General features: G+C 39.8%; 1 protein-coding gene across 1 annotated transcript in view; it reads left to right on the forward strand.

Annotated features, from left to right (window-relative positions):
• The first annotated feature begins 823 nt into the window (after nucleotides 1-823).
• DPY19L4 (dpy-19 like 4) overlaps nucleotides 824-21,524 on the forward strand; it is a 29,229-nt gene continuing 8,528 nt past the window's right edge. Inside the window, exons 1-15 of the mRNA XM_057403016.1 lie at nucleotides 824-1,017; nucleotides 4,272-4,379; nucleotides 5,323-5,447; nucleotides 6,013-6,103; nucleotides 7,841-7,962; nucleotides 8,798-8,943; nucleotides 10,746-10,869; nucleotides 11,437-11,571; nucleotides 12,810-12,941; nucleotides 13,032-13,130; nucleotides 14,626-14,699; nucleotides 16,534-16,692; nucleotides 18,313-18,432; nucleotides 19,524-19,644; nucleotides 21,113-21,169. Coding sequence (XP_057258999.1) covers nucleotides 879-1,017; nucleotides 4,272-4,379; nucleotides 5,323-5,447; nucleotides 6,013-6,103; nucleotides 7,841-7,962; nucleotides 8,798-8,943; nucleotides 10,746-10,869; nucleotides 11,437-11,571; nucleotides 12,810-12,941; nucleotides 13,032-13,130; nucleotides 14,626-14,699; nucleotides 16,534-16,692; nucleotides 18,313-18,432; nucleotides 19,524-19,644; nucleotides 21,113-21,169 — 1,752 coding nt within the window. The 5' untranslated portion in view covers nucleotides 824-878. The remainder of the gene's footprint in view (nucleotides 1,018-4,271; nucleotides 4,380-5,322; nucleotides 5,448-6,012; nucleotides 6,104-7,840; nucleotides 7,963-8,797; nucleotides 8,944-10,745; nucleotides 10,870-11,436; nucleotides 11,572-12,809; nucleotides 12,942-13,031; nucleotides 13,131-14,625; nucleotides 14,700-16,533; nucleotides 16,693-18,312; nucleotides 18,433-19,523; nucleotides 19,645-21,112; nucleotides 21,170-21,524) is intronic.

The raw sequence follows: 21,524 nt of genomic DNA on the forward strand, positions 1-21,524 counted from the left end.
CTGCCAAGACCATGGTCCTTGACCGTGAGTCCATAGACTCCAGAGCTTCTCAGCATACTCTAATGCATGGGGCCTTTTACACCACCTATTAAAGAACTCACTCTCACCATCTGATGAGTGGAGGCAAATCCCATGAGAAAGACTAGCCTGTAGTACAGCTATGGTCTGCTGAATGGCTGCCTCCCAACTCAAGCCTGTGCTTTGTGCTCAGACCATCCCCTAGAGCTGTAGCAAGACATTGGGAAGGAGACAGTAAGGTGCCCCTTGGAAAATATGCTGCTCGGGAGCACTCTCCCCTGGCCTGGGGCCTGCACCAGCTGTCTTCACCTCTATGCACAGCAGGTTTGGACAATGCTTGGAGGTCGTCCCCAAGGGCTGTGGCCCACGCACACAGGTGTTTCACCTCTTCCTCATGCCCTTCCACAGGGCTTCCTTTACCCAAACACAACCCATCTTTCAAAAAAGCAGGCTTTAACTTCATTGGGGGTGGGGACATCCTTTTGTCCCGCATTTGTACAGCCTCTGTGACAGTGGGGCGCCGGCGCCGTGCTCCGGTGCTTTACCGGGATGCAGATAGGTGCCCGAGGCTCAACCACCCACCTCTTCCACCATGCCCTTGTGCTGGCACAGAGTCACGACACACCTGAGCTCCCCAGGCGATGCTGAGCAAGCGGGACCCCTCCGCTCCAGGGAGGCGGCTCCCGGAAGCGCGGGCCAGCCAGCAGCCGGTGCCCCGGTGCGCCTCGGTACGCCACCGGTACGCTCCGGCCTCCCCGCTTCGCTCTGCCGCCGCAGTTCCGCCGGAGAAGGCGCCCGACGGCGAGAGCGGCAGCGGGGCAGCAGGAAGTGAGGGGCCGCTGCGCTCCGCTCGCCGTGTTATGCTAGAGCGCTCCCGCGGCAGGGGCCGACGAGAGGCGGGCGGCAGCTGCAGGAGCGCGGGCGGGGCGGCGGCTCCCCGGAGAGAGCGGCGGGGGGTCCCGGCGGCGGGCGGCGGGGGCAGGCTGGCGATGGAGGAAGGTGAGCGGAGCGGCGGCAGCGTGTCACCCTCATCCCTCTCCGCCGCGCCCGGCGGGGCCTCGGTGAGGGCACCTCAGGCCGCGGAGCTGGGAGTCGGGGGGGGAGCTCGGTGTGGCCCCAGCCGGTGCCTCGCTGTGATGGGGAACGGGCTCGGGCCGCTTCCCCCGGCGCGGTTCCTGGGAGGCTTGTGTCAGGTACGTGCCGGGGTAGCAGTGCACCTACGGAGGTGGAACACCCGCCTGCGGGACACGGAGTCGGCCTCCCCCGGCAGTGCTGGTCCCTCCGCCGCAGCGGCTGATGGCAGCGCCGGTCAGGCCGGAGCGATCCCTCCGGCGGCCCCTTGTCCCCGCTCCGGGCAGCCCGTCGTGTGCAGCACCGACCGGGGGAAAGCTGAGGTGGGGAGCCCAGAAACTCGGGGTCTGTTTCTGTTCCCTACCCCGGCACTGCCTCTGTGCAGAGTACCCGGGGCAGCATCCTTCTGCTTGCTCCGTGGATGCCTCTCTCGTTTCACTTTAGCCCTCTACACTACACTTTTTCTCCATGTCTCTGTTGTGCTCACCCCCTTTGTGGGCAGCAGCAGATGACACTTAGTTTTTTTCTTGGGGAAATCAGCAGAAACAGGACTCTAAGTAGGCACCCAGAAAAAATGCAAGAGTGAAAAAGTGCATGCGATGCTGTCCCATGGCTTACTGCAGCCTCCCAGCTGTTTTCAGTGGCGGTACTTTCTGAGCTGGACATGGTTTCTGTGTATTTAGTAGTCTTTGGTTGGTTGTTTCCCACAAGTGTGTCCATCTTCTCTTGAGTCTGTGTAAACTCCTCGTTTACATTCTTTGGGTAGGAGTGGTCTACATGAAGGTGATGTGTGATGAACTGGTTCCTTTTACCCTGACTCACTGGGTTGGTTTGATAACTTCTTTCTTGTTCCAGTATTAGAAAAGAAGGTGAATCACTGTGCACTGTACTAGCTTGTAGACCTCTGTCATGTTTCTGTTGACCATCCTCTTTTCCAGACTTAGGCATCCTCAACTTGCTTCCTTGTTCCTTGTATGGGAGCCATTGCACACCTTTGATCATTCTCATGGCCTTTCTCCAAGTGTTTCCCAGCACTATCTTATCCTTCTCTAGACGAGAGGACAAGAATTGCAGACAGTGCTCAATTTGCAGGTGAAAAATGGATTAATATAGTGGCACACAGGAGCAATGAGTTATGCTTTTCTGCAATAGATACACAAAAGTAAGTGGAATGCATGCTGTCTGAACAAGATTTGAGAAAGATGTACTGGGAATTTACAGGGAAATAGAAAGCAATCTTGGATGAAAAAGTGCATGCTGGATAGAGAGGTACTAGAAGCTGTGTCATCAGTTCAAAATCCCAGATTATTTTTGTCACCTTGTTTGACTTTCATTTCACCCCTTTTAAAGGATTCATAAAAGTGGGAACAGCCTTTTTGTTGTTTGAGGCAGCTGGGAATGAAACAAAAGTAACATACTTGGATCTTTCTTTGTTACTGCTCTGAGTGGGGGATCTATTGAGCAGTCTGCAAAACCGAGGTGAAGATCATTTGATGAATACGTGTAGTTGTTTCAGAATTAGAATTTTATATTGTTCTTTCTTTGGGAGTTTTCTGTTACTGCTGCTAACTCTAGACTTTGTAAGTGTGTTAAGCTTATCATACGGCTTACTTACCTGCCAGAAAAGCAATAGAAATGCCTTTTCTTCCAGTGTTCTCACTGCAGTTGCTTTGGTTTTAACTAGAATGACAAGGCTGGAGAGTTGTCTCTAAGCACGTTTCTGCCCGTTCTGGTAATGTCGCATCTCAGCCCCTTTTTTTTGTGTGTGTGGTACAAGTGATTTTTAATGTCAGTGCACTTGGTATTTATGTTGGTGGTTAACTTCTTATGGATGACATGAAGAAACACTGGTGTGTATTTGATTTTGGATCGACATCATGATAAATGTGATACTGAACATCATAAATGTTTTGTTTAATATCTTTCCAGTTCTTGTCTTGTTACAGAAGGTAGACATCTTCATTCCATGAAAAATGTTATCCCTGTTATCTTGGTTTGCTCAGAATAATTTATAAATTGCTTTGTCAGTCCTGTTAAAACACAAATACAAGTGTCCTTGTACAAGCAGACACTACTTTAAGAGTTCATTTATATTACTCTAGTATCTAACTTTTAAATCTAATAGCTGTGAGTTAAGTATAAACTGACTTAGACTTGAAGTGATATACTATCCGAGTAACTGGAAGCTTTGTTGGGGGATGTGGAGATTGACACTTCAAGTTGGAAGTTGAATGGCTTTGTGAAAGAGCTGGTTTAAGTCCAGAGGAAATCAGTGGCCACAAAAGTTCAAGCAGTGCTGGATGGTAGGTCAAATTGGAGAGCTGAAACCTCTGGAGCACGAGTTACAGTTAAACTTTTTCGTCACACTTCAAAAATAACATTAGTGTTGTGCGATGTCATCTTTAATATAGTAATTATAACGGACTTTTTGCAGTGAGTCTTTCTGTATGGAGCCTTGCACTCTGTGGATTACTTTCATTGCCTTTCAGACTGTGAAAGAAATGGGCCAGAGCTTCAAACTGCTGTTGTTTAGAGAAAACTTAACAGAAGTGGAAGAAGCCCTCAGTCTTGTGATGTGATCTATGTGGCCTAGCAGCCTAGGTTTTTTAGTTATACATTAGGCTAAAAGTTCTTAAATCTGCTTAGTTCCAATAGATCTGAAAGTAGGAAAAAAGCGGTATTATATTTGCTTTATAAATGGCAGCTCAATTGAAAAGTAATAGACTAGTCCAATTTTTGTAATTATTTTGTAATTATTATTATGTAATTAAAGTAATGCACTTAGTACACTTAGTACTATAGCAACGGAAAACCACGATGAGAGTAGAATAGAATTGGCGTAAATTTCTCCCAGCGTCTGTATCAACTTGTCTAAGCTAATACTTTCCTTCATTTGTGTAATACATTCACCATAAAATAAACCAGTTAGCTTCCAGTTTGGTTTCAGAGCATGGCCTCGAGAGAATACTATTGGAATTTCTAAGGAATAATGTAGACATTGATTTCTGTGTTGTTATATTGTTACTTCAGTTAGGCACGTGACACGTATTTGACAAAAAAGAGTCAAAGTATCTGCTGTGGGATTGAATCAGGAGCAATAACTGGCTATTACCTGCTGCTGTGCGGATCTCTGAGTGTGATTTTAGGTATTGCGTTGCAATAACTTAAAAACATGTCTTCAGGGGCAGCAGACCTGCGACAGAGAAAGAAGCAAAACTGCACAGAATCTGACAAAATGGCTCCAGAGGAGAGAAACAAAGAAAACTCAAAGCTGGGAAGGTTGCCAAAATGTAAGCTACAGAATTTTTAGCCAACTTCTGATTTTTTCTTTTCATTATTCTTTTACATTTTATGGGAAGATATTTGTAGCACAGTAATTCATAACAGACTTGTTTTGAATTAGTTTTTTCAATGTTTCAAGAAAAAACAGGAATGCATATTAGAATTCTTTAATAATGACAGTTTATGTATTGCAGAGTAGGATGGTAGTCCTGGATTGTTTCGGGTTGGGTGGGGTAGAAGAAGGGGGAAAGGCAAAGGGGTTAGGAGTCTTACCGTTGCTTCTATTTGAGTACAAATTGTGCCTGGAATGATACTTTGGTTGGAAAGCTGAAACCTGAAGTAATGGTGTTGAAACACAAACAGACAAAAAAAAGTCCGTACAGCTTTTCAAGAAGCAGAACTAAAACCAGGCGTAACTTTAGGCAAGTGCTCACCAAGCAACCAAAAACTTTTATGTTAGAAGTGCATACTAACTTGACGGAGCTACAGGTGAAATAGACATTCATTGAATGAGTTTGGTAAAATTCAGATTAGGTTCTTTCTCTTATTTAAAAACAGAATAGAAAATAGAATGTTTCACTGTTGATGTTAATGTCTTTAAGAAGTTTGTGGTATTTTGGGTAAAATCTAAAGTTTGCTCCTTTTATTTGGAACAATTGCTTCTTGGAATTCACTTGTAAATAAAGTTAACTGGAATGGAGAGAAATTTGCAGGATAGCATGTAAGCATTTTATCTGAGAGTCCTATGAAGGAATGGTAACAACGGGGAAAGAAAACTCTGCAGGGCAGAAATAACAAACTGATTCTTGATGTATCTGTGCTGCTGCTGGTGGTGCAATAATTCTCATGCCAGTAAGTTTATTTGATGTTCAGAAATGGCTCATATTCAGGGCACACTGTTTGCTTCTAAATCCTCTGGACTATTTTAGCTTTTTCACTGTCCCTTTTCAGATATGTTAATTCAGCGATTTGCGAAACTTTTCTTTGGCTGTCTTGCGGCAGTTACTAGTGGGATGATGTATGCTGTGTACCTCTCAACCTATCACGAACGGAAATTCTGGTTTTCCAGCAGGCAGGTAAAAAAAATTGTTAAACTACTGAAACAAAAGCCAGATTGTATCCTTGAAATCAAAGCTGAGCCGTGTTGGCTTGGAACTACTTGCTAGCAGAATCAGGCCTCTGTCTTTGATACGGTCTCCTTTTTTGTTTTCTTTCTTTGCTGTATCATTGAAATACCTGTTTAAAATCTGGAAAAAAAAAACATGAAACATGCTGGGATTATATAAACTAAACAACATGAATGTATGGGGTTTTTTGGGCTTTTTTTTAAAGAACTATATTATTTAGTGAAGTATGGAAAGTGGAATGAAATTCAGGTTTGTGATATGAAAGGATCCTGTGGGTCTTGTGCTTACAATGTGGTTTTGAGTTGCTCTGATTCCAAGCATGTTTGCAAAGTTACAGAGAGCATTATGTATCTGACAGAGGTGCTGTGAAGATTAATGTTTTGTGGAATACTTTGAAGATGTGCAGTGGAGTCGTAACCATGTTCTGTGTTACAAAACCAGTCTATCTGAAAATATATAGTCTCCTATGGGAAGAGATTGCAGGAGGTGAATATATATGTTTTTTTTTCCCTAGGAACTTGAACGAGAAATTACATTTCAGGGTGACAGCGCCATTTATTACTCATTCTATAAAGAACTGCTAAAGGCTCCTTCCTTTGAAAGAGGTACAAAACCTGTTTGTTTTATTACCCTTGAAAAGTCCTGTTCCTTTCAGAGGCAGTAAAAACTCCTGCAGACGGGGGAGACTTTTATGCTTTTAATAGGTGTACCAGTCAGATTAATTCAGAACTGCATGCTGTCCTAACTTTTCAGTGCCTTTTAAAAGACAATACATATCTATCCTGTATTCCAGCAGATGGCCTTTAATCAGTGTTCTGGCATAGGATTAATATTACTCCATACAGAAGTTATCGTTGGGTTTGCCTATGCTACATAGTGGATTTTCTGCAGTGTAAACATGATTTATGTTTAATTTGGAAAGGCAGTGGAAATTACTGTTTTCCATCCTCTGTCAGAAGATGGAACAGTTTCTGTCAAGAGTTGATCTACTCCATCCTGTCCTTGCCAGAGTTCTCTGCTCCTGTCAGCTGTGATGAGTAGACGGTGATGAGCACTAAGAGATGGGGACAGAAACCAAAAGGAAAGGGAACAAACTTGGTGGTGATGGTCTCTCCTTCCTTTGCTCTCGTTCTTTCTGTCCTGCACTGGCTCTGGATCTCACAGACCCTAGTTGCCTAAACCAGCAGAAAACTAAAGCATTGAAAAGACAATGGAACACTTTCATGCTGGTTTAGTGAGTTCAGAAGGGCACCAGGGCTAGCATGGGGAAAAGGCAGGAAAGAAGAGGGAGTGAACAGCCCTGTCTCGACTTGGTCAGTTGTTGATTCAGCTCAGTCCCTCAAGAAACCTCATCTGAAGTGAGTTGAACTTTTTAGGTAGAATTTTATTGTTTGAACAGTTTCCCAGCTGATGTAAAGCATGTCAGCAGTATATAGTAAGTCTTTGGTACAGTCAGTTCCTCATTATTTGGGGAGATTACCCATGCTGTGAATAGATGGACTGCCTCATTCAGGCATGCTGCCTCTGCAAACAGGTAGACTCATGTACTAGGTATTATGGGAACAGTTTTCAAAGGTGTTTTATAGCTGTGCTGAACACACTTTTAAGTCCTGCAAGACCTGGTTTGGCCTGCAGAGAACCAGCTGCAGGCCACATACCAGACATGCTCAGAGCTGGAAACAGTTATCTTGTTTGGCTGTTCCATTGATGTTGGGTTTTTGTATGTCATGTCCCACCCCCCAGTTTGGATTAATTTTTCTCTTGCCTCTACTGTCCTAAGTAATGGTAAGTCTTTTATTTAATTATAGTGTTTCAGAATGATGTATCCTTCAAGTCTGCCAGCTTCAATTTCATCTCAATCCCATACAAAGGTGTATTGTGTTTAGTGATTCTTAGAAGTCTCAGAAACGTGGGGCTGAAAAGGGTGACAAGGCCATCATATCTGACCTTTTTGTGGAGACAGGTTTAATACATCCTGCTCATCCCTGTTAGCTCTTTGTCTCACTTCTTAAGAACCTCCTGTGAAGGCGATCTTCACAAGTAGGTAGGTGGTTCCTGGGCTGTATCTGTACGTTACTGAAAAGACTGGTTAACTTCAGCTGGTTAGTTTTGGGTCTATTTAAAGACTAAATCAGAAAATGATAACAACTTTGTTGCTATGTCAGTAGGGTGGAATGGCATCTGGCACAGAAATTTCTCCTTCCTTTAAAATTATGAGAACTGAATCAGTCAGTAGCTTTAATAATTGAATGTTTCCCCCACCTGTGAGTACATTTTCCCCCTTTTTAAGAGCAGCAATAGTAAGTGATTCCAAGTGTAATACATTATTTTTTTGTCTATAGGTGTTTATGAGTTGACACACAACAATAAGACAATATCACTGAAGACGATAAATGCAGTCCAGCAAATGACTTTGTACCCAGAGTTGATTGCCAGTGTTTTATATCAAGCATCTGGTAGCGAAGTATGTGTATTTCTCCTTCTTTTTGGGCTTTCCTTATGGTTGTGTATGTATGAGACTTTCTATGCTGTATACAGTAAAAACATGCCATTTTTGTTGAGTGAATTGGGCTAAGCCTCTCACTAGGTCCAGTGTCTCCTCAATTCTGATTAGTCTCTGGCGTAAGATTTTATGGGTTTATATGCACTAAACTTTTCTGTCTGTTACTCTTTACTTCTGCAAACCACTCAGAAATGTGGAGAGTATCTGTGCTATCCATTAAAAACAGGAAAGTTAGCTCCTTTGGAGTATGAAGTCTGTTATAGTGGTACCCGTCTCTGCCTATTCCTATATAGGTAAAAGCAGAAAAAAATTCCGGAGATAAATGTTTTGTCTCTTTCTGCTCTGCTCAGGCTTTGTTCTCCTTACCCCGCATACCTATGTCCTCTCTCATTAATGTTTCTTTTTTATTATCTATTTATTTTGGAACCTTTTTTGCCCACATCTTTGCTTCACCAAGTTCCTCCCCTACATAACTTCTTCCAATAATCCTGTGAACTTTATATCTCACTGCAGTATAGATTTATTAAATCTGACACATACAGTGTTCATGCTAAAGCAAATACAGAAATGATGGCACTAGCAGGATGAGTCCTGAAGTGCTTTTAATTCATACTGCTTTGTTCTCCCTCAGCCCAAAATAAAAGCATGCTCAGAACTTTTCTAGAATAGGGGCCATCTCTTACCTGTTTGTAAAGCACCTAGCACACTGTTAGCAGTATGCAAATAGTAAACAGTAATTATTTCCAGCTTCAGCTCAGTTGCCGCTATGTCTCTTCGTTTTTATTTGTAATTTCAGGAAGTTATTGAACCAGTGTATTTCTACATTGGTATAGTTTTTGGACTGCAGGGAATTTATGTGACTGCATTGTTTGTAACCAGTTGGGTTATGAGTGGGACTTGGCTGGCAGGAATGCTGACTGTAGCATGGTTCATTATTAACAGGTAAGAAAAACATCTTTATACAATCTAGTTTGTCAATAAGGCGTTTTAAAATACTAGAGTGAATTGAAATGCTTTCTATTAAACTGTGTGTTCTCATTGTGAGAGCAAGCTTTTGTGCTGAATACCAAACATCTCCCAGAGATGCACTGATTTTCATGGTACTTTTATTAATGGAAAGGCCTCCTGTTACCCAAACCAACCATGCTGCCAGTTGAACTGATTTTATACGTGTTTGTGAATACAGGAGTATTCTCACACAATTCCATTTTGCAGAAACATTCCTCAGAAAGTTTTGTTTTGTGCTGGTGAAGAATGAAAACAAATTTCTGAAGTTGCTGTAAAACAGAATTGCTCTCTGTGGTCAACTCTAAATATTGTGACTGTTGCTGCTTAGAAGGAAATGATCAAGGGCATTTTTCTTGTAAAGAGTCTTTGATATGTTTTTTTTTGATTTTATCTGCTTTTTGTAGTGGGTTTCTGTGCAGAATGGAATCTTAGAATCTCTTGGTCTCAAGAGTTTTGATTTTATTTTAAAACATTTCACTTGCAAGAAAATGTCCCTTCTCTTATGAAACACTGCAATAATAGAGAGCCTCATTTGGGCAATGAGAGCTTGTGTTCAGGCTCCTGGTCTGTCACAAAGTAACTCTGGGGCTCTCTGTGAATTTGAGAGCACTTGAAAGAAAAGATCTACGGAGGAGCAACCTTTAAAAGTTGAACTGTTGGAAAGCATCTTTCAGTAGTGTGAAGTCATTATGACCGAATCTGTGGTCAGTAGGTAAGAATACTGTTCATCAAGCTAATGTGAACAGTGGAAAGAAGGCAAAATGGTGAATAAATCTGTATTTTTTTTTTAACAAGAAAGAAGATTAAACAGTATTAACAAATTGAAAGGTCTAGTAGTTAAGAAAGCTCCAAATACGCCTCTGTAAGAGGCTTCAGAGGTAAAAATGAAAGGTGATGCTTTCAAATACCTAAATGATAAAGGAGCTTGAGGCTCCTTTTAAAAAGCATAGTAGAAACAAAGACTGTGTACTTCTGAAACGGATACCTTTGATCACATTTGAAAGTATGACTTGTGCTTCTAAGTCACTTTAGCACTTTTTAAAACTTTCTCCTACAGCTCAAATTGTGCAGATACAGTCAAGTCGTTCCATGAGAAGACCCTGCATGCTCCCCATCCATCTTTAATCTCTTGTTTTGCTGGGCAGAATTTTCCCTGTAAACAGGGTATCTTCTGGTGCTGCTACTATAAGGGAGCACTGCTTTGGATTCTAAGTATGTTGTGCTCGACCACCTAAATAATTTACTTAAAACCTATTGTATGAGATCAGAAGGGAAACCTTCTCTCTCAGCTATGAGCTGATTTTCACTGTTATGTGAAAGCTGCTGGTTCAGTAGTGGTTCCCTGCCTATGGACATAAGACCATTTAGCACTGCTTGCGGCCGCAGGAGGCTTTGTCGTCACAGTGCAGGTTGGCAGGATCAGCACATGATGTGTCCAGCTCACAGAGTGTTGTGGTGGGTCAGAAAAGGCTGGAGGCAGATGCTTTCTGGCTACAGTCCTACAAACACCACGTAATAAGGAGACCTGCTGAATAAATGAGTAGAGTTTGGACCTTCCAACTGATACTGAATTTGTGACCTGTGTCAGCAGTAAAATTGTGTCAGTATTACTTGACACCTAATACAGGAATAGTTTGCTTGCAAGGCCACACTGATAACTGGAAGTGACATTTAGGCTTTCCTTGATATTTTTATTCCATAAATATTTTAATAATTTTGTTTGTACTTTGTTCTAGGACAGATACAACAAGAATTGATTACTCCATACCCTCAAGGGAAAACTGGGCTTTGCCATATTTTGCATGTCAAGTAGCAGCTCTCACAGGCTATTTAAAAAAAAACCTAAATTGTTCTGCTGAGGTAAAGCAAAGTTAATTTCTTAATAAAGAGTTGCTGTAGAACTGTGTTCTAGTTACCTTTGTCACTATTGCCCTACTAGGCAGAAAACAGTAGGTGTTTTATTTGTTCTTTTCAAAACAGCCACTTGGATTTCACCTAGGCAGGTGCAGTTTTTGCTAATCTGCTCTTACCCTGCCCTATTATGCCCCCATGAGGGATCAGAGAGAACAGTGCAGTGATGAGCTGTTTCAAATAAACTGATGCAGTTTTTCTCACTATGTAGACTATTTTGTTGCTCTTCCTGTTCCTCAGAGAAGATGGTGGGAATTTCCTTTTCCTGTCTCTCTGTCAAAAATGTTTCTTCTGATTGGCTTGAAATATATTTGAATGTTTCAGTAGGTACTTGTTTCCATCTGAGAACGTTACATACATCTGCAGTTAGTATTTTAATTATTTCCTAAATTAATTAATTTCCATAGATTCTGTTTTAATGACCTCTTATTTACTTAGTAACAGAGATGCAATATTTAGTAACAGAGATGCATTATGAAATTAATGCTGGTTTTGTTTTTCTCTTTTTTTCTCTAGAAGTTTTGTTACCTTTTGGTGAGTGCTTCAACATACACCTTCGTGATGATGTGGGAATACAGCCATTATCTCCTGTTTGTCCAGGCTGTTTCTCTTTTTCTGCTAGACAGCTTTGCCCTGGCACAGACAGAAAAGGTATTAGAACTCTTAAACTTACTGATAGCTGGGGAGTTAAATACAGCCTCAGAGATGCCTACCATAAATACTGCTCAGGAGCTCCAAAGGACACAGACTGAGTGGTGCCTTGGTGTCTTGCAGCCTTGGTCCAGCTGATGTGCATGTCATGTCCATCAGAAGTATACAATGGCTTCAAACTTAACTGTCTTTTGGACTACTATGTTTAGGACAGTTTTCCTAACAAAAGGGGTCAGAAGCTAAACAAAGACCTGGAACATCCTTGGAAAGCTGAAAAAGTGATGATAGTCATGCATCCTTCTTGGCCAGCTGCCTCTTATTTTCTTTCCTATTCACACTAGTGTGGGGCTGACCAAAATCTGTTCTGTTGGCTCTGTACAGTTACAGGGCTCATTTTCATCCTGAGTCACCCACCCTGTATTGATTTAGCCACTAAATAGTCTAGACAGATGCTGAAGGCAAATTGCTTTTTCAGTACAAGAAAGTATTTGAATTTATTCTGTAAAATCATTCTTAGAAATGTTGCAACAATGAGGCAATTTTACTCTGCCTGTTGCAATGGTGTATCTGCTACTTTGTATATGTGTGCCTTCTAGTTTTATTAGGTGTAACTTCTGTTTCAAACTGCATGCAATTCTGACTCATCACCTCCTATTTCAGTTGCTTTTTCCTGTTCTTCATCATTTTGAAATGTTTGATCTATTTTAGTCCAAAGCAAGCTCCTTAAAATATCATGGAGAAGATGGGTGTTTTGGTAAAAGTAAAGAACCGAGTAGGAAGGTTTGTAAGATCTGCTTATTAATTAGTAAATAATGAAGTATCAGTAACAGTCTGTGTATTCCTGAGAAAGGTTGAAGTAACAGTTTATTGTGAAGGCAAGGGAAGTGCATGTTTATGGTAGTCATCTCTCACACAAATTACATGTTCATACCATTGCTTTGTGGTTACTGCTTCATTTCTCATTGCAGTGAAGTGTTACAGAATGGGGAGACCTTGTAAAATAACTATCACTTTGGGCATTTTTACAGAATTCTTGTGAAGTAATTGTGCCCTAGTGACTGAAGCTGACCAGGATCATTTTGATGTGAAATGCTTTCCAGAGCCAAACAGTACCCTGCTAGATTCATGAGTTGGAAGATAGGCATCCATTAATCCCCAATTAACAGAGGAATGAAGTGACCTATCTACTGCTCTAAAAACCAAGACATATATCTACTGTTATTTTGTTTCTTCAACAGGTGCATGAAGTATACAAAATCTACTTGTTTTCTCTCTGCGTGGGATACCTCTTGCAGTTTGAAAATTCAGCCTTACTAGTGTCACCATTACTGAGTCTTGTAGCAGCTTTAATGCTCTCTAAATGCCTTCAGGTAACTGGACTCTCCTCTAACTCTGAGTGTAGCTTTTATTATTTAAACTGAACTCTGAATGATTATGGCATTCTCAAAATATTTTTACAGATGAATATGAAAAAAGGTACATTTATGTCAAGATTGCTGAAAATAATGTACATTTATTTGGTACTCATGATAACAGTGACACTAAACTTCTTACTAAAGGTAAGATTCCTCTGTAAAAAAAGGGATTTTAATTGTCAAGATCTAAATGGAAAGTTGCAGATGTATCTTGGAAAAATCTTTTTGAAGTGTTTCTTATCTTACTGATCTGAGAGGTCATAGAATCATAGAATCATAGAATAGTTAGGGTTGGAAAGGACCTTAAGATCATCTAATTCCAACCCCCCTGCCGTGAGCAGGGACACCTTACACTAAATCATATCACCCAAGGCCTCGTCCAACCTGGCCTTGAACACTGCCAGGGATGGAGCATTCACAACCTCCCTGGGCAACCCATTCCAGAGACTGTAGTGACAGGACAAGGGGTAACGGATTAAAACTTAAACAGGGGAAGTTTAGATTGGATATAAGAAGGAAATTCTTTCCTGTTAGGGTGGTCATAGCTTAATTCATAGCAAATTGGAGTACTAAAATGTGTCATTTTGTAGCTATATAAAAGGTCTTTATCTAAGAACTGAAGCAGCTGTTTTTTGTTGGGGTTTTGGTCTTTTGTTGAGATCACAGCACAGTATAGAAATAATTCTTTAAATCACACTTTAGCTATTTCATAAATGTGGTTTTTGTCATATCTTGGATGGCATCTACAAACTAGTCTGAATATTAAAACAGTATTCTTGTGCACAGACAAGACCTAGTAGCCAGGAGCAGGTATGTGTAGGTAGGTGTTAATTTCCAATAAAATTTCAACTAGAATATGTGAGCAGAGACTTTTGCTTGGTGCAGCTAGAGGCTGAGATTACACAATGGGATTTTAGCCTGGTCTTGTATTTTGGTTAGCAACTCCCTCTTCCTGGCTTTAGTCTTTTACATAATTTATTGTGCTCTTCCTCTGTATCTCAAAGTTACCCCAAATGTGTTAGTTGACAGTGTCAGTTTAAAAGTAAAGAAGCGAGTGAACCCAAAAAAATCTGAGAGAATGCTCAGATATGGTTGTTTTCTTGCGCCACCCAGACTGGCTAGCCTTGCTATGTCTCCAGAAAAATAAAATCTAACCTTGAAAAACAGGGGTTAAATAACATGGACGCTACACAGAACCTTTGGCTGCTCAAGCAATTTATGTGAAGATTACAAATGCTCATAACTCTTGCGAGACTGGAGTGCTATTGTTTAGTGGAGCCAAACACAATGTTCTTTGGCTAACTTGGGTATAAGTCAATGTCTGTATTTCATGATCCTTTTTACACTGCTCAGTAGTCTTTTGACAACTTATTGACAGCTTTTCACTTGCCCTTCTCTTGAGGTGCATGGATGAAATGGAGTCATACTCTCAAGGAAACCCTAAAGGTAGATTTATTTAAGTGATGATTCACAAAACTGTACCAGTACCTTAACTGGCACACTTAATCCAATCTGTTAGTTTTAACTAAATCTTGAATAGTTGTTTGTTCCCTGACATTTTGTAATCTGAATGAAGTGACTGCATGAAGGCTGCTTCCAGCACTTGGTAAGACTTTTTCTCTGCTAAATTCATTTTCAGATGTTTGTTCCTCATAAAGAAAACGAGCATTTGCTGAAGTTCATTGAAGTAAAACTTGGCTTAAACACAACTAAGTAAGATTTTTAAACTCTTTGTACCTTGTAAGATATCCAAACTTTTGAAACTGCTCTGAGAAGTGTAAATTTTCAGTGGCTTCTGAGAATTTTGTGAGGAGTGAAGGAAATAGTTTCTGTTTGTCACTTGGTTTTAAAATTGAATCAACAAAAAATGCATGTACAGAATTTACTTAGGATTTTGAGGTTGCTGAAGCACCCCAATATTTTTCATACCTTGGGTTGAAAGCATTTCATAAATTTTTGTTTTCTTTTGATGCTAAAGAGCAAAAGGTTTTTATAACCTGCCTAGTGTTTCTAATAAGACTTGAAATAAAAGATAACAGGGTAAAGGTGGTGGTAGTAACTTTTCATAGCCTGGAAAAGAAAGGGCTCTGAAAAGTTATGAACTATCAAGCTATCTTAAGACAGGGTTTGGTTATGAGGGTTTATTTTTAGTTTTGTAAGAATAACACCTCCAACTCCCTCCCCTCATATATTTTGGAAGAAATTAGGACAAGGGACAACTTAGAGGGAATTGTATTCTAAGAAAAACTGTTTGCAACTCATCTGTAAGAGTTGAGTGTTGGTCTACAAGAAGATGTCATGGCTGCAGATTTTTTGGGGCACTTCAAATGGAGTATTGGTAAGGACTGAGGCACCTCCTGGACCCAAGCCAAGACTTGCAATTCTGTGCAGGAACTGGGACTCTCTTCTGCGAGCTGCATCTCTTACAAAACTACTTCACAGCCTTTCAGGGGAAGAAGTGGAAAATGGCATCACACACAATTGGAATTGTTGGGGAATTTTTGGAAGACAATATGTAATGTCATTGACTAACACACATTGTTTAACACACAAACATGCATGTTCTTAAGTGTTTTGCAAGAAAAGAAAGGACTGCTTCTGCTCAGGATTTCAGTTTATTCAGCTACCAGGTATTATGGATTTTATTGTTTCCCCCCCAGGGATTTGCTACATGTTGTTTTCCAGGCTGTCAAACTCTTCAATGAAGCCAGTGATTGAGGCAAACTGCGTGCATCTACGCCTAGAAAATTGTTTAACTGGGGGTTTGAATTGTGGTTTGCAGCACAAGAGCTTCAAGATCTGTCTTTTAAGGCCAGTTTGGACATGCCCGGCTGTTAATCTTTAAACTGGTTCTGTCTAATTGAAAGTGGTTCAGTTCTCTAGTCTTCCTTTCAGGGAAAAGAAAAAGAAAACAGGGAGGAAAGAAAACAAAGTAAGACAAGAATGCATTCACAGCATCACATGCTGCACCAGTTTCCAATGACAATAAACACTGATAGTGCTTCTTGGCAGAATATATAATCTTTCTGCTCATTAATTGGAAAAGAAGAATGATCGAGTGGGTTCAGCTGCAGAACTAGAATTTCAGCATTAAGGATTCTATTCTTGGCAGTGCCTTAGGTTTGTTTGTGATCTCAGATGACCACTTTCCCTTCATCTCCCTGTTTGGAATGAGGACAAGCATACCTTCTTGCATCAATATCTCTAAAATCGTAATCCACTGCGACAACAAAGTGCTTTGTGGTCCCCATAATGGAGTTACATGGGAGGCCAGGTTTTTATGATATAAAAGAGTTGTAGTCTGATCTCTTCAGATCACAGACTCTTTTTTTTTGGAAGATGAGCTTTTGTCAGTGTCATGGTTTAAGTTACTCTGAAGAGTACTTGCAAAGCAGTTTCAATTTATAAGAAGATACTTTCAGAGATGAATTTCAGATAGTTTCCTATGACATGACTAGGTTAAGCTGTGAATGGTTTTGTGCTGGGTTATTTTTCTAATCTGTGGGGTATTGCTATTGTTTTTAATGGGATGTTTTTGCCTTACTAGGAATTTTACAATGAATTGGCTCCTTTGTCAAGAATCTCTTCAGGCACCCTCCCAAGACTTTTTTTTGCGACTAACACAGTCATCACTGTTGCCTTTCTATATTTTAGTATTAATTATCTGCCTTTTTTCTGTAACTCAGGTCATTTTTAGGAGAATTTGGTAAGTAACTTATTTATACTGAAAAATACAAAGTTTAAAATAAGAGGTTCATGGATGTCTGAGTGAATGGTCATCATATTTGTGGCTACAAAGTTAGCTGCTCCCATTGAACCTGACAGGGTGTAAGCACCAGGAGAAAGACTCACCAGAGGTTTCTGAAGAAAGTCCTTTAGTGAGGAGCTTCTTCCTCACTTCCCTGCAGTCAGGACAGGGAGCTGTCGGTTTGTTTCCCCCCAGGTGCAATATCTGCAGAGCTCTCACTAATGTTCAGTGACATATTTGTCTCTTCCAGTCTGAGGGAGAAAGATATTTTTCCACTTCCAACAGCAAAGTTATCTGATTATTGCAAAAGAATTTGTTTCTCTGGTTTGGGGGTTTTATTGTTTTTTTTTTTGAAGTTAACACAAAATGAAGGATGACACGGGTGGAGTTGTGAGGAATTCAGATTACTAATGCTTCACCTTTTTTTAAACTCTTGTTTACTGTGATAAGGTCCATCAGCCTTTGTTGCTTAGAACAGAGCTGAAGTGAAACTGAGTCAATTATTTTTAGCTTCACAGTGATTCACAGTTCCCTTGAGAAAAGGTGTAGTGGAGCTGTCTGTTTACAGACTAAGAATAGCAGCACTATATCCTAGTGTAACTTGTCTTGGAAACTCAATAGCTGGGGAATTATCTCTTCCTGGCAGAAGATGAACGGTGTAACTGCTCAAGTATTAAGGCAAATTTCTCACTTGTCTGCAGCAAAAATCAATAGATTTTCTCAAGGATCAAGTTTTCTAATAGATAAAGATTATACTGCTATAAATGAAAATGTTTGTCGGGTTGGATGTGTGATAGCATATTCATAACAACGAAACAAACTTTGGATTTTTTGCTAGTAGCTGAAATAGCTGTTTACTGTTTTGTAATGAGCAGGGACTCCAGTATGTCCATCAGCTTTTTGAAAAAAGCTTAAAATAAACCTTTTCCCCTCTTATTTCCATTTGTTGTGAGGAAGTTTATTATAAAATTGTAACCTGAAATCACATCATGGTAGCATAAAATGTTATTTATTGTGTGCCTTGCTACCTTCTCTGTAGAAGAACATTTGTTGTAAGATTTTGGTTATTATTTTTATTTATACTATATAACTAGAATTTATTACTATGTGAGTAAAAGCAGGTTTTGTTGTCTTACTTTGCCATAAAGTGGTATACATATTCTCTACACATTGTACAGGCTCCATAATTCTTCACCAACCTTATGATATGAAGAAACTTAGAACACATGTACAGCATGCTTCATCTAAATGTTTGTGGAGTGTGCATGCTCTTAAATTAGACTGTCTCTTGGTGCTAAATTGCCTTAAAATAAGATTTATGGTCATGGGCAATGATCCTATTGTATTAATTCACAGCTGTTGCTCCAGAGAGGTTATAGTCTAAAACAAGGGACAGAGGGTACTGATGGATCACTGATGAAGTACAAGAATCAAATAAGCAGTGCAACAGTATTGTATGATATGACATAGAATGATCTCAATGTACTGCTGACTTAAAGGTCATAAAAGTATTTTTATTGGCACCTCTGCCTGAGATAATGTCTGAATTAAGTGATGTTTCATTTTCTCCAACTGCAGTGGTGAACCACTGAAAGAGACAGTTAAACTTGAGGATGGTCGAATTGGAGAGAGGCCAGAAATAGTTTATCATGTAATTCACACAATTTTACTTGGTTGTCTAGCGATGTGTTTGGAAGGGTAAGTCTCATTTTGATGTATCTCTTTTGACAGCAACAGGGTTTCTAACTAGACATGATTCACCTTCACTCCTTTTCAGAAACATATTTGGCATATAGTGGTACTATATGGTAGTTAGTAGGGGAGAGAGCAAAGATCATTTTGACTATAAGTGGGATACAGGTATATGGTGAATTGTGCTTGGTCTCTTTAACTTGTTTTCCAAGCTTTAATGCTGCCAAAATCTGAGGCATTAATTGAAGCAAATCTTAATAACTTTCTTTATAGTACTTAAATGTAGAACTGTGCTCTGTAATTCTTTTAATATTGTATTCTAGCAAGGTGTTGTGTAGTGTTTTGATGAACAGTCTATGTTCTGGAATATTGGGACATGAAAGATTTCTTATCCGTCTTCTTGAGTCTAAGCTAGCGTGAAGAATACTTTTGCTTAACATGTTAAAGTAGTAACAAAATTATTTTCAAAGGTACTGTGTTACTCCTTAAAGCTACAGAAGCTAATATTTGGAAAACATAATTGTTCTAATCTTGGCTTTCAGCTAAATCAGCTTAAAGGTGGCAGACTTGTATTATGCTCATTGTGAATATTCACGAATTCTTTAAGTGAGCAGACTGTTGTGTCACCATGTAGTTGTTTTAACTTGACTGGTCTGTTGCTAAGAGTCAGACAATACCAGCAAATCATAAATGGTTTATGAAATATTTTCCTTTCCTTTCTTCAGGAAATCCCTTATAGTACAATTTCTGTACAGCTTTCTTGAATAGCTGGGTTTTATCCTTCCTTGGCTGGAAAATTGCAACAGCCAAGTGTCTTTACAAGTGTCTCTGGTTTTCTTCCATTCTCCCCTGAACTCTGAATAATTTTGTCATCTTTTACCTTGGCTCTTGCTCCTGCATCTCACAGCAGGTAATCAGGTTCCTGCTCTTCTGCTAGAGAGTTCCTTGGTTTACCCTTCCGTGCCATCAAATTTGATCTCGGATTGCTTGAACATCTAGACTGTGTTTGAAGTGAAAAACAACTGAATGTTTGTATAAATAGCTTGAATACAGAGACATGTGCAGAGTCCCAGCTAAGTTATTGCAGTGTTTTTCAGAATGAAGTATTTATGGACGCCGTATGTTTGCATGCTTGCTGCATTTGGTGTGTGCTCTCCTGAACTTTGGATGACACTTTTCAAGTGGCTTCGACTGAAAGCTGTCCACCCAATATTGCTGGTGAGTTGCTGTTGCCAATGTCTTGGGAATTACAGCTAGTGAGCATATAACTTTTCCAGTCACAGCTACCTAAGACCTATAGATGAACCCAGCAAAAGAGCATGTAGTTCTGTGAGCAGTAGATCTCATATGGTCTGCTTTTCTTTGTCTTCTGTTCTTAATATCACACTTCACATGTTCTCTGGTACCTGATAACAAAGTTGGGTTCACACTACAGCTTTTCCTCATAAGAAGCAAGGCTGTCTTCATATCTCTTTCACTTACCTGTTTAATTTCTTTTAACAAACGTTTGAGACCTCAAGCTCTCTGTCGTACTTAGTTGAGATTGGCCAAGAAAGGCAATTACTTCCTAAATTACTTTTTAGGAGTAATGTGGGAGAAAAAGTACAGGCATGCAGGCAAGCATTGATATAAGCCCTTTTCCACTAGGAAATGAGTCAAAAAATCTGGTAGTTAGGTGTATTTAATGGCTGAGAGTAAAGCTGCTTCATAAGAACTGGTAAGTGGGATTACTTTGCATAGATTTGTTTATGTGTGGCCATTATAGAGAAGTGTCTACTTCCAACCCTAGCTTTATTCTTAATATGTCAACAGTTGCTTTGTGTAATTTTTAGCAGCTTTGTGCATTTGTTTTATTAATAAAATAAGGATATTACCTTAATTTTAAGAGGCTAATAGGAATAAATACTTAAACAGAGATTCACTGTGTCACTTGTGAAAATGCCATACACTGTTATATCAGAAACATTGACAGTGTTCTTCCAATAAAGAAGCAGCAATATGTCCATGTACGTGGTAAACACATTCTTCTATATACAGTATGCTTTCTGCTATATAGACCTGCTTTTTTACTGTAGTAGATATGTTAATGGCTTATTATCAAGAGAATGCCTTGTCTGCATTCCTTACTGAATGTTTCCTATACCATGCAAGTTATTTTCTCCTTTTTGCAAAGCTGAAGAATGAGTTTCTGGGCTTTGTGTATTAATATTGTTAATGTGAACGAAAGCATCAACAAGATCAGAGGTTTGAAATACTTGTTTCATACTTTTTTCCTTTTGCAGATTCTCTCACTGCATTAATATGTTAGGTGTTTGCTTTCTTCTGTTCCCTACATCATGTGCATGTTGTGTCATTGTTATTTGAGTAGTAATTGACCCTCCCCAGTATTGATGGGTCAAAGTTATTGTGGGTCATAGAATCATAGAATAGTTTTGGTTGGAAAGGACCTTAAGATCATCTAGTTCCAACCCTCCTGCCATGGGCAGGGGTCAAATAAATTCTCCCATGCTAAATTGTGCAAATTCTTGTGTGTAAAGAGTTTTTTGCCTCTTAGAAAACCACAGTTTCACCTGCTGTCACTCAAAGGTTTTGGCATATATATGGCTTACTGTATGAGCGGAATCAACAAATAGTCCAAGGTTGGAGAATGATGCATAATCCATTTCTTCTAACATGTATTTTCTAGGCTCTTATTCTGAGTATGGCAGTTCCCACAATAATTGGATTCAGCTTGTGGAAAGAGGTAGGAAAAGTACCTTTGTTTCTTTTTGTTTTGTATGTAGGCACACTATGAGTCAAAATGATGAGCAAATATAATGAAATATGCTTGGTGAAATGAAATATATATATAAAAGCTGTCATCCACTGAAAGTTTGGTTTTAGGTTTGGGTTTTTTGTAAACAAAACTGTTTGCATTTTTCAGTCAGAGTTATTTGACAATTTAATTTGTTAATGATTGTTTACTGTAATTAAGTGTTTAAATTTAAAGGAAGACTTTATTATATGCAGCTATTAGGCTTTGGATATATAAGCTGACTCAACAAAGCAAATACTGCCAAATAAAAACTCAGGATATTGAAAACTGTGTTGCCCCACTC

This window comes from Pezoporus wallicus, unplaced genomic scaffold (genome assembly GCF_028554395.1).
Source record: "Pezoporus wallicus isolate ANWC-B61680 ecotype Strahan unplaced genomic scaffold, APGP_CSIRO_Pwel_v1 contig_2456, whole genome shotgun sequence".
Classification (NCBI taxonomy): Eukaryota; Metazoa; Chordata; class Aves; order Psittaciformes; family Psittacidae; genus Pezoporus; species Pezoporus wallicus.